Source organism: Falco cherrug, chromosome 13, assembly GCF_023634085.1.
Source record: "Falco cherrug isolate bFalChe1 chromosome 13, bFalChe1.pri, whole genome shotgun sequence".
Lineage (NCBI taxonomy): Eukaryota > Metazoa > Chordata > Aves > Falconiformes > Falconidae > Falco > Falco cherrug.
This window is the reverse complement of record NC_073709.1, coordinates 29,623,250-29,636,089: the sequence shown is the minus strand read 5'-3', so window position 1 is coordinate 29,636,089 and position 12,840 is coordinate 29,623,250. Positions and strand designations below refer to the sequence as shown.

The 12,840-nt window shown below is 46.0% G+C and overlaps 1 protein-coding gene across 2 annotated transcripts in view; it reads left to right on the top strand.

Annotated features, from left to right (window-relative positions):
• The window catches only part of PARP1 (poly(ADP-ribose) polymerase 1), a 65,274-nt gene that overhangs the window by 33,902 nt on the left and 18,532 nt on the right, over positions 1-12,840 (top strand). For both annotated transcript variants that reach the window (XM_055725807.1, XM_055725806.1), the window contains 6 exons: positions 1,655-1,817; positions 2,638-2,756; positions 3,831-4,045; positions 9,536-9,632; positions 11,241-11,357; positions 12,320-12,496. In XM_055725807.1, coding sequence (XP_055581782.1) covers positions 1,655-1,817; positions 2,638-2,756; positions 3,831-4,045; positions 9,536-9,632; positions 11,241-11,357; positions 12,320-12,496 — 888 coding nt within the window. The remainder of the gene's footprint in view (positions 1-1,654; positions 1,818-2,637; positions 2,757-3,830; positions 4,046-9,535; positions 9,633-11,240; positions 11,358-12,319; positions 12,497-12,840) is intronic.

Sequence of the window (12,840 nt, the reverse complement as noted above, 5' to 3'; positions counted from 1 at the left end):
TTTAGCACTGGGTGGACACCCAGGCTCTGTAGCACCAGCATGGCTTTGACTTTTGCTTCCAGGTAGAACTGAGTGGTTTCTGTTATTTGCATGTGCGATGTGAAAGCAAGTGAGTCTCTCCATAGTTTGTTTAGGAAACTGTGCTCTAGAGATAGGTGAACTGAGAGAAGTTGTGTAAACAAGGTCTAGCTTGCCTGGAGGTTGTGTTTCCCACACAGAGGGAAGTAATGTTCCAGGTGCACAACCGCATGTAGCGGAGATCTTAACTCACTGCTTGCATGGTTGTCTTAAAGACTGAGCCAGCTCTGCCCCCTTCCATGCACCCCAGTGCCTTGTGCCCCCAAAGCCTTTGTGTTAGGGACGGAGCCATGAGGAGTCCTCCAGGAAAACTCCAAACACGAGCCCAGAGCTCAGGGGTGACCAGCTTCCAGTGCCAGAGCTGTGTATGACTTCCAGACATGTTGTGAGCAACCCCGGGGTGGCTTCTGTGTGGCTGTGGTTGCTGTGAGGGTAACTGGGCAATCCAAATCCTGGCTTGTGGGATGAGTCCAGCTGGAAATATAAATGTTCTCTTACACTTTTGGTTGATGGTTAGCTGTAACTGGGGCTCCCAGCTCTCCTAGTCCCACGCTGTGGTCTTTAAAGCCCTTTCCTCTGCCTTCCTGCTCATGTGAGAAACTTTCTGCTGCTGTTTTCAGCTTGGAGATCTCCCTCCTGTTGGTGGGTGAATATGTAGAACGGTTTCCTAGGTCATTAGTTCTGTATCGTCAGTAGTAATAATTATACGATACTGACTATTATTAGCACAGCGGTTGTTTGCATGCATTTCTTGGAGCCAAACCACTATACACTTATTTTATCTGATAGGTAACTGGAATGATGCCAGGTTGGTACTTAATGTGTCTGAGTCATAAATGAGTGGAGCACTTCCACGATGAGGCTGGTGTGGCAGGGCACACAGGAGCTGCGCTTTGGGGAGGACGTGGGTGATGCTTCTGTTCTGACTTTCTTGGGCTCTGATGTTTCTCTTAAATTTTGCTTCTGCCTCCTGCAGTCTCCTGAGGAATCTCTTCAGACCACAGTCGTCTTGTGCCTGGTGATGCGCTACCCAGGAGGGCATGGATGTTTTGCTTGAGAGGCATCTCTCAAAGGGATTGTGCGTTGCACTTGGAGGTCCTGCAGAGCAAAGCCAGCCTCTTGCGCTGCAGCAGTCTCAAAGGAGTTTGTAGCAGATGAGCCATGTGCTGTTACTCGTGTTGCTCTTTCCACAACCTCTGTTTTGCTTTGCTCATGCCTGCAGATGGTCTGATTCTCATAGAGAATAAACCTCTCCTTGTCTGCTCAGGGTTGATACAGCCACGCTGAGGCTGTGACCTTTCTGTTTTGAGTAAAACAAGCTAAGCAGTGAGGAGATGAACTGGTTAAGCTAGGCAAATGCTCCTTCCACATCTATTCCCTTTGGGAGCTATCTCCAGCAGCTCATCTGTCATATCAGATTTTCTTCTTAGACTTTGTCCTAAATAGTATCCATCTCTTAATTTAAAAAAAAGAAATTACTCGTGTTTACCCAGGTACTCTGTTTCATCCTGGGTTTTTTTTTCCCCTTGATTCTGTCTGAGTCACTTCATCTTGGCCTAATGTGCTTTCTTCCTAGTCACCCATGTTTGATGGCAAAGTCCCTCACTGGCACCACTACAGCTGCTTCTGGAAGCGGGCTCGAATTGTGTCCCATGCAGACATTGATGGCTTCCCTGAGCTGCGGTGGGAAGATCAGGAGAAAATCAAAAAAGCCATTGAAACTGGCGGCCCTGGAGGAGGTAAGCAGAGGTCTTCTGGTGTTTGGAGCTCCAGCTGCAACCGTGCTCCCTCTTCTCAAGCTATTGTTGTGGTTATTTTTTTGCTGTGTCCCTTCAGCAAGTGATGTCAGAAGGATTCCTTGTGGCATCTCGGTACTCCAGGGCTAGGATGCTGGCAGTATGATCCAGCGTGTTAAATCAACAAGGGAAAAAGACAAGTCAGGTGGCAGATGTGTTGCCAAATATTTCTTGTTATCATGATAGGTGTATTTTGTTCTTTAACAAATGCTGTTGTAATATGTTGTTTTAATGGTACCTTCACTGCAACGTATGGTTATGGTGGCTCTTTGGAATTGTTACACGATGAGCAAGTGAGTTGAGGAGCAAGTGGGAAGGGTCTAAGTACAGATCAGACTAAACTCACCACTGGTGGTGATGCTGGGCAGTTTTAGATTATTGTTTGTCTGTTGAAATGTAGTAACAAAAGAAATAAAAGGAAACTGGCAGTTGGGAAGAGGAGTTCTGCTTTGAAGCAGAGCTCTTTGTGACCCCTGTTACAGTCAGGTCTTCAGGTAGATTGCACTTCACACTACTTTCAGGAAAGAAGTAGAAAGGGTCAGTTCTGTGCACATTTGAAAGTATTTTAAAATCATGAAATAAGTGGTCCCATAAAACTGTTTCTTGGCTGTTTATGGAGCTCTTTATTTTAAAAGTGCTTTTGAGCATGGACTGCTTGTCTTGCTCTGTGGTCATATTCTCAGCAGATGAGTTGCTGGGGCAGAGAATAAGAAATAAGGGAATGCTTTTAAAAGCCAAACTCTGTATTTGCTTTGTACTCCAGGAAAAGGAGGAGAACAGGAAGGAGGTGGCAAGCCTGACAAGAGCCTAAATGACTTTGCTGCAGAATATGCCAAGTCTAACAGAAGTACTTGCAAAGGCTGTGAACAGAAAATAGAAAAGGTAGAAAGCTTTCCTTTGTTCTCTCTCTCTCTTGTATTCTCTCCCACCATTTCCAATTCAAACAGTGCCTTTAAAAATTGGTTTCTATGTCCTGCATATGGAAAGCACTTGCAGGGCTGCATTTCTGTGTCTGAGGAACAGCTGCGTCCTGGACAGCTGACAGTAAAGGCATCCCTCAGGCATTGTAGCCTGGGCTTCAAACCTGCTGATGCTTCCTTTCACTTGGGTCTTAGAGCAGGCTGGAACACCGCTCGCCAGCATGTCTGTGGCAAGAGAGCCACCACTAACTGCAGCTTTTCCTGCTTGTTGCAGCACTGCGGGAGTGTTGGCCTCTTCTTCCTCCTCAGCCAGGCCAGCTCTGTGTGCCATGCATCCATATTAACTCCATGAAAGCAGACAGAAACAGTGGTGCAGCTAATTAACAATGCAGCCCTGTAGATGAACGTGTCTTGGTGCTCTGCATTTAAAGCCAGTTGGCAAATGAGGTTGTGAGCCTCTGATAGATGTGGATAGACCTGCCAGTTGGGTAAAGCTGGCAAGGGCCAAACACCAGTGCTGGTATGCTTGTATCTGCAGGAACATTGGTGACTGTTGTGTAGACATTTCCTTGTTGGAACATGAAGTATTGCAGTCTAAAAGCACCTAAAACAACTACTTTTTGGGCATCTGGGAAGTAATTTGTAATAAGATGGGGTGAGATCATGCTAGCAGAGATGCTTGAGTGGTAGGGACATAAAGTTAATTTTTTCAGTTGTCTGTATGGGGTTTGGTCATGTTAGTTTTGGTTGTTCGAGCTTACTGGGAGTTGGAGTAAAGGCTACAGGATTACCTGTTTTGACTGTTTTTTGAACAGAACATTACCTAAGAAGCTGGGTTTTTTTCCAACCTAGAAAAAATATTGAAGAAAGCAGAGGAAGTGCAGTGAAGGGACTCAAACAAAAGTTGCAGGCTTTGCTAGAGGATCTGTTGCTATTTTACAGGTGTTTAGGAAGCATCATGTTGGTAACTTGTTAACATCCTGCTCCTCCTAGAATGACTTAACAGTTGCTCTTGTGTCACTTCAATCTACCTTAGGGCCAGATCCGGATTTCCAAGAAGATGGTGCATCCTGAAAAGCCGCAGCTGGGAATGATAGATAACTGGTACCACCCGGACTGCTTTGTGAGCCGCCGAGCGGAGCTGGGCTTCCTCCCAGCATATGGAGCCACTCAGCTCCTGGGCTTCAGCATATTGAAAGCTGAAGATAAAGAAACTCTGAAGAAGCAGCTCCCAGCTACCAAGAGTGAAGGGTATGTCGGCAATGTAAGAAATTGCGTTGTCTAGAGGAGCCAGTGCTTGCTGTCAGATACTTCCATGGTAAATGTTTTGGGATGTTGTTGGCTCTGTTAAAAGAATACTGTTAATAGGAGGATTTGGTTCTTCCTGTGACCTTAGGCAGACGACAACAGACAAATTCCTTGTCCCTGGGAGCGTGCAGTCCACTTGCCCCTTGTGACTGCCTTGAGAAAATGCAGAGACCAGCAGCTGTGACTTGGAGGACTGATGTAGGGCTTTCAGCCATAAAACGATGCATACTTAATACAAATGGATACTCAGCTCTGCACCTCCTAGTGTGTTGCTGTTATCAGTGATGGTTTCTCTGCTCTAACCACTTGTTAGAGAATTGACTTGACATCTGTTATAATCTATGAGTTGCTGATCTGTGATAGGCACTGAATCTGATAATGGTGTTTATTGGCTGCGTAGTGCTTACACTTGGATGCTTTTGTTTGCTAAATCTTTTATAGTTTGCCTGAAATTTCATTGCCTTGCCTGGAAATTTTTAGTGGAGGCTCTTGGCAGATCTTGTACTGACAGAGAAGCACTTCCAGGTGACTTGCTAGCTTTGGTCAATCTTTCTCTGTTTAATGAAGGCTTTTGTTATTTGTTCTTGAAGTGACTTGCCTAAAGTCATGCTTCATAACACAAGCCAGTGTTGCATTGTCCTCATGGAGGAAGGAACACAAGGTGTTTCTGGGTCGTACAAGTCGGATCTTGTCATTGTAAAACATTGGGCTTTTCCATGTAGCTTGTTGACTGAATTCAGCTTTACTTTTGCGAGGGTTCACCTTGAAACTGTGCAGTGAGACTGACGCTGGGTTCTGAGAAGCTGCAGCCATGTCAAATCTGTGCAGTCTTTGTTAGTATTGGTCCTCCAGATGTGTGGCCTATGGGCATGGTGTGTACTGTTCAGAGCCTTGCATGTATGTGAATGTCATCCTTGGCCATAGGTAACAGCGGAGCGTGCATAAACTGATCTACGTGTTCTTAGCAGGCTGCAACTTCAATGCTTTATTCTTCATTGGCAAGTAGTTGCTCCAGAAGCATTCAGCAGTGGTGTGGGTGCTGTGGGGAGGGACCCACAGTACCCCAGGAGCAGGTGCTTCTGCTGGAGCCCTGTCAGATTCTGTGCTGTTCGCCTCACTTGGCTAAGATGAGCTGTCTGCATCTACTCAGCAGCCTGCTGTCTTTTCATGCAGACATTTTACCTCTGTGTGTGTTGCAGGATGTAAGTAGAAGTACAGTGTTTTAATGTGCTTGCAGCTTTTCAAGTAGTCCTTTACTTTTTGTGCTGAGGTGCCTGTTCTGCTTTGTCCTAGAACAGCATGTGAGTTTAATAGGGTTATTTGTAGTTTTCTCCTATGTCTTCCGCAAAGCTCTAGAGATTTGACTGTGTAAGTGTTTCTCTTGTCTGCCCTGACTCTGCTTTTCTGGGCCGCTTCTGGGATGCTATGCAAAATATGAAGGCTTTGTAAAGATAGGCTACAGAGTCGTTTGCCAAGTCACTGTGTAAATAAAAGCCTAGAACTGCAGTGGAAAAAAGCTTGAACTGGTGATGCAGGGTAACGTGAACCACAACCTGGTGCCAGAAAAGCAGCAGGAGATCTCATCTTTCCTGCTTTCGAAGGACTGCATGGACAGGCACCTCAACCCTGAAGGTGCTGTCTGCCTTTAACGCTTCACTACCTTTCTTCTGCTTGGGCCGTGTGCTTGAGCCACGGATATTAAGGGTCAATTGGAAAAACAGTTGTCTATCAAACTGAATGAGTGAGAGTGTAAACAGACTGAGTGGAGGGGTGTGGTGTGCTTCCCACCTGGTGATTTTCTGCCACAAAAGCACAAAAGTTCTGGAGAAGCCAAACTAAAAACACCCCAGAAGCTTGAATGAGATGTAGTTACCTCTGATAATTCATCTTGTGCATTCAATCAGGTAACAGAAATTGATGACAGAAATTACAGCATCTCACAGAAATGATGTTACAGTATCTGCTGTAGGTGAGATTCTCAAAGTGATCTTTAAAGATATTCCAAATTGTGCTGTGTCCAGATTATGTTGGGACTCGGATGTCTCTGCAAGTCAGATGGGATGTATCCAGATTCGCGGGCTGCTTGTGCGTGCCTGGCCCATATTCAAGGAGGAGCTCAGGCTTTGGGACTGCCCTCTCAGGTTCTGTAAGGGCTGCAGTGTGATGTGGCTCTTGCAGATGGGGGAAATGAGGTGCCGAGTAGGGCTCCCAAGAATAGGTTGGGACACCCCTTCCCTTTGAAGGGCAAAAATGGGAAGGTTTCCTGCAAGGATCCTGGCTCCTTTTCTCAGTCAGCTCCAGGTGAGACGTGCTGACCCTCCCCTGGGCTACTGGCTCTCATGCCTGAGCACCAGCACTTTGCAGGCCTGGGGAAGAAGGATTTTGTATCCTTCCCAGCAGTTTCTCTGTGGAAGGAGTGCTCATGTACTGATGTAGGAAACGCAGCGGCAGCTTGCGAGCTCCCTTTGACTGCGTGTCTTCAGTGGCATGTGTTTTGCCCTCCTGCTCAGAGCTGTAATACTTCCCTGCATTTTCTGCCTCACTTGTTTGGGTAGAATTGCTGCCCAGGACAGGAGCAAAGCATAATTCTGGAGGTGTCATGCAGCTCCAGATTAAGCGTAGAGGTTGCCTGAGGCAGAGGATAAGTACTCAGGTCAGCAACAATCTGGGGTGCTTTACAGGGAGGAGGAGAAAAGAGGAGTAGGCTCCTCCCTACGTAGGCTGCTTGCTTTATCCAGGGTTGTCATGACTGTCCTTCCCACCCTTCATTTTCATTGTTGGGAGGGGAATGTGAAAAAATGGAGAGTAGATGGTAAGGAAGGGCCAGGCTAGAGTGGGACAGTTCACCTCCCTCTTCATCTTCATGAAAGTTGTAATCCTGTAGTTGTGTATCCTTCATGGAGGTGAGGAGTGGTTTGCGTTGGCTGCTAAGCAAGTGGTTGGGCCCTGCCTCTTGAATGCAGGAAGACTGTCCCATCCCCAGCAGGAGAAAGGGTGTACGCAGCAGCAGCCAGCTGCTGTTAGCAACGCGTAGTGTTTGGTCCCAAGGACGGAAAGTAAAATTAACATGTATGTCGGTGAGTGTGTATTTTGTCGATTGTTCTAGAATTTGCTGGTTTGGGAAGATGTAAGATGGATTCAGCTTTGCCATTCCGTTCTCCAGGCTGTATAAAATGAGCATTTGCTTTAAGCCCTTGGGATAGCCAGGGGCAAGAGGGTGGTGGTGACTGGCAGCTTTATGCCTCTCTGCAATCAGGATGATCCCTCCCGCTCTGCGGCTTGTTCAAGTGGCTGGAACAGGTACAGTAATCGCTCCGTCCAGGAGAGCAATCCGCTGTCCCCTTGGCTCCAAGGAGAAGCTGCCAAAAGTGTAAGTCCCTTTTGGAATTTGGATGCTTTCCCTGGGTCATAGGGCCTCTCAGCAGGGTGATAGCCTTCCAGCGGTTGGTGTGCTGGCTTTCCTCCTCTTGGAGACAAGTTACGGCACAGGAGGGAGCGCTGGCTTGCTGGAGGCAGCCCACCTGTCAGCCTGCCAAGGGAGAGGCATTGCAGATACACAGTGTTTGGGCACCCATCCTAAGCACTTACATTATTAAGCCCTCTGGCTTGGGAAGGTGCAGCAGAGCACTTGTACTTAACCTGATAGGCTTTTCCAAGATTGTGGTTGTACCCATGACTCTCTTAAAACTTACAAAAGCCATTATCCTCATGTGGGGCTCAGTGAATACTCTGGTCTTGCCCCTTGCAGGGAGTGCAGCTGGGGAGGAGAGAGGGGGACTTGTTTGGCTTGGGGACATTCAAAGGCACAGCTCTGTGTGTGCTGTATCCAGTCCTGCCGCATTGCTTCCTGCTTGCCTGATTTAGAACGCAGTATGGAGATTTTCTCAAGAAATGCGAGCTAAGCCAGAAATGCGAGCTAAGCCAGAAATGCGAGCTAAGCCGTTGTTGCGCGTTGCTGATAGTGCGGTGCGGCTGTTCCCCCTGAGGCAGCGCACCTTATAGCATAGCCCCAGCTCGACTGATGGGACCTTGCAAGGGGGCAGCTGAAAGACGACCTCTTCTGCAAAACCAGCCCCCTTAAAGACTGGCAGAGTGCCCTGAATCATGGGTTGGTCAGAGGGGCTAGTGGTGGCCACTGCAAATAAAATGAGAACTTGGCCCAATTTTAGGGGCCAGGACAGTTACTAGAGCTTACAGGTGTCTTGTGTGTGAGTCTTTAGAAGAAGAGTACCTTTTGATATTTTCCTGCAGCTTTATAGCTCATAAGCTGTCACACAAGGTTAGTCTTAACAGTAGCAGAGTACTAGAAAGTGAGGTGTTTAAAATTGTAAGTAGGAGAGCAATCGAGAATGTCAGCTTTATAGCTTAACCATCAGCCACAGCTTATAAAGTTAAGACAGATGATTTCTTAAAAAAGAAACCTGGCTGACGTTTCAAAACAACAGCAGCTCTGTCAAAATGAGGTGTGAGATCCAAGCTGTGTTCATGCACTGCCTCAAACTGCAGGCCCATCCGGCCTCAACTGGGACAAAATTTCCCTTTATGTCCTTATGGGGAGAGCACACACTGATTTGATTTACTGATACTAATGTATTTTGAAGCCAGACAAGGAGGTGACATGACTCTGGAAACATAAATGATCTTCCTCTGAGGTCTCTTGTCGTTCTGAAGTCTGCCAAAAATCCCTCAGTTTTCATTTGGCTTCCTCTTCTTTCCACTCTTGAGCAGTGTCTTCTATAACTTCTCCCTGCACAGCTCTAAGGCCCCATCTAATAACGATAAATTTCTTCACACATAACTGCACAGTAGTACATCACAAAACCGCTGTCAGCCTCGGAGCACTTTGCAAGTCAAAACTCCCTCCTGTCTGACTTCAGAGACCTGACTTAATTCCAGTCTGAAGAGAATCTAGCAGGGAAATACCTGGTTTCCCAGTGTGTTAGCTTATTAGAGTTAGCGTGTTTGCTGTCCTTTATTTCAATACAGACTGTCTAAGCTGAAAAATCAAGCTGTTGATTCAGCTGAAAGATGCTGTAGTCCTTCAACCTGCAATGCTACACCTCCTCAGACTGGAGGGGTGTGCTTGTATTCAGTGATTCTTAGGTATGCCTTTGGTGCAGCTAATACAGGTGTAGATGAATGTGCCGGAAAATGTTGCAGTATTTCATGTGCTCCCTTGCCACACCGTCCAGTTACCCTGTGGATAAGCTGTAAGTGTACCTGACCTGATTGAGGCAGCTCACGTTGCACAGCCAAGCACATGTCTACAATCTAGCACTGAGGAATCTGAAAAATGGGCTTGCCTGCCAAAACTGAGGATATTCAAGCCTCTGCAGATACCGGCCGTCAGTAAACCGAGCTCTGGTAACTGTTGGACAGGCATTTAAATAACTTCCTTTCATGTGTACGTTTTGTTTTGGTTTTCTCTAATAGAAAGAGAAAAGGAGAAGAGGTAGATGGAAATGTGACTGCAAAAAAGAAACAGAAAAAAGAAAAAGAGAAAGAATCAAAGCAGGAAAAACAGCTGAAGGTGAGTTTTAGTTTATCACACCCTAAAAACTGCTTTGTTAGAAGAGTGCCATGTCGGGCACTAACTGAAGAGCTGTGGCACCTAGAGAGGGGTTGTACCTCATGCCCAGACAAAGCAGAGCTGCAGCACAGCCCGGACCTGGCACAGGAGGTGCCCACCCTGTCCCTGAGGCAGTTCACCCTGCTGCTCTCTCCTGAAAAATGGGAAGGAAGTTCTCTCGAGCTTGTGCTTACTGGATTTAAATAGATTCGGTTAAACGCCTTCTCTTGGGGAGGCTGGTTCTGTGGTCCTTCCTGTATCATCTGGCTGTGGTGGCTGAAGCTCTGAGCCCAAGTACTGTTGCAGAAGAGCTTGGAAACCGATAAATGACTCATTATAAAAATTAAACAGAGGTAAAGTGCAGAATAGATTAATGATAAATCATATCTTTTTTTCACTCTCTGGGGAGCTGTGTTCAGTTCTTGGGTACAAAGTGTGATAGATCACAGCCTTCTACCTTTCACTTTTTTGAGTATTGTGGGAAGAATTCAGAATAGAGCATCAAGAATTTCGTATTTATTGAAAGTTTGGCATAGGTACTTTCGAAGGAAAAAATTAGCAAGCTGCTTTTGGTGTTTGAAATCGTAATGGAGCTGTAGAAGATGGTCTGTCTACTTCTGAACAAAAGTTTTTCTTTTTTGTTGTGTGGCAGTGCCTTAATTTTCAATAAAACTTAGCTAAGACATCAAGGTTTTACTGCTGCGGTGCAGATGTTCTAGATGGATCAGGGTTAACTTTGGGTTCACTGATACTATTTTTTTTAACAGCATTTTATCAAGCATGATTGTTAACTGAAAATTAAACCATTTAACACAGACAACCAGTTTTTCCAGAGTAGACTGCATTTTTTACTGTAGTCAGTGAATAACATTCAGAAACTAAATTATCTTGAGATATTTTAGGATGCTACTTTGCTGTCCAATCATTTGTAGAAAGGCCAAAAAGAATGTGCAGGTTCCTCCACGCTGTTGCAGGTGACTGATCTGGTAGAAATTCCTCTTTACGCTTAGGTAGCTTAAAAGATGAACTGAACAGATAAGCATTTCTGATTTTTTGCTTTAATGCAAGGCCTGCTTGTTGGTGTCAGCTAGTTAGGTGATATTTGCAAAGTTTGTTGAGAGCTTACTAAGGGTAGAAGTGTGATAGAAACACAGGTGTCACTCTACCTAAATGCTGGCTGTCTTGTTGGTATTGCTTGTACCTTCTTGTTTGGGATAGTGCTGTAAAGGTTACTCTGTGGCCTTTCTTTACATATACATGATGGAGAAGCCTTGCTTTATACAGAATCCCATAGGGATGTCCTTCCACGTGTAATCTTGAGAAGAGAAACTTCGCTGAAGCTGCGATGTGCTCATGCGTTCATACTGAAAGCTGGAGCATGTGGCTTTAAAGACCTGTTCTCCTTTTTCAGATAAAATGTGTGACCCTTTTGGTAAAACTACTGGTTCGTGATGTTCATCTCGCCCTCACCACGGGCTTGCTAAAACCTTGTTCATATGCTGCAGTTTCAGGACTGTTCTCAAAAAGCAATTGACTGCAAGTAGCTAAGCTGCTGGGTTTTGTCAACAGGAGCAGACAGAGCTGATCTGGGGCATCAAGGATGAGCTGAGGAAGTTGTGCTCCACTAACGACCTGAAAGAGCTGCTAATCGCCAACAAGCAGGAGGTCCCTTCCGGGGAGAATGCTGTGAGTCTGCCTGTAGTTGCTTTGCATGTGTGCTGGGTCTCTGAATTGGTGAAGTTGACCTGAGCCAGTATCGCTGCAAGGTCCACAAGTCTGAAGCATATTTCTAACGTAACGCTTCAGAAGGGAATTCAGTGCAAAGCCCGGTCTTTTTTTGTCCCAGGATTCTGATGATACTGCTGTTACGCTTGCTTGTGAAGGGCTGTATGGTGGTGTGTGATGCTGAACTGGGCGCCTTGGTTTCAGTGACGTGCCTTTATTCTGCTACGCCCAAACTGGTCCATGTTTTTGGTGGGGTTTTTTCTGTTGCTGGCTCTTCGAGTGGGTTACTTATGGCACTTCACATTGCCTCCCTCAACTGCTAAATTATGCAAAAAGAAGCAAAATCTGCACAAATTCTTTCCTGGTATCTTTTCTAAAAACAGTCAGTTTTCAGTCTGTGTAATTTGTGAAAGTCTTCTCTCTTTTGGAGCCACACATCGCTTCAAGTATTTGTATTTATTAAGACTGTAAGGAGTGTGGGCTGGGATGTGGGAAGTGTCTAGACTCAAAATGGTCAAGAAATACTCTCTAGGCAGGAAAACCAGGATTTGTCTGAGCCTGCATTCCCAGCTACCTACTCATGTGCTCAGATGCCATAGCTGGTCTCCTCCTTGGCTGTTCTGGCACGGCTGCCTGGTCAGGTGCTGTGTGGTAGGTATGCTCTCCTGAATGCTGAGTCTAGGAGAGGGTGTGAGCAGACATGGTATGACCAGGGAAGCTTCATGTCTTGTCTTTGAGGCATCATAAATCACTCGGTGCTGGTAAGAGTCTTGGTTTATGTGTCATGTTTGCATGACAAGCGCTGGGAGCATCTGCGTGCCAGCAGCCTGGCAGTTCTTTCCTTGTGCAGCCCAATGTAGTGTAGTGTGTGGGTTTCCAGCCTCCTTCTGCCATGACCTGTTTTGTATTCTTCGTTGCTTTAGATTTTGGACCGAGTAGCAGATGGAATGGCATTTGGAGCTCTGCTTCCCTGCGAGGAGTGTAAGGGGCAGTTTGTGTTCAAGAGCGACGCATATTACTGTTCTGGGGATATTACTGCCTGGACCAAGTGTGTTGCTAAAACGCAGACGCCCAACAGGAAAGACTGGGTAATCCCAAAGGTGGGTGTTTACTGCGAATTTGATGATCTCAAGCATGTTTCTTAACTGATGTTACCTCTTGGAAGGGGACTGAATAAGCAGCAGTCAGTGTTGGATGCCAGAGTGTGCTGCAGTGCTGAGCAGGTGTCACAGTGGGGAAGTCCTGTCACAACTACATCCCTCCAGGGGTAGGCAGCTAACGCATAACTGAGTCATATTTTTTCCAGTAACACTAAACTGAAAGAGATGTTGCTGTTTTGATTTGAAATCCATCGTTTACCCTCTTCTAGTTTGGTTTTCCCTGTCAGTAAAGTGGATATTTGCCTCCCTTGATGTGAATGTCTTGGAAATCCTTTTCAAGACCT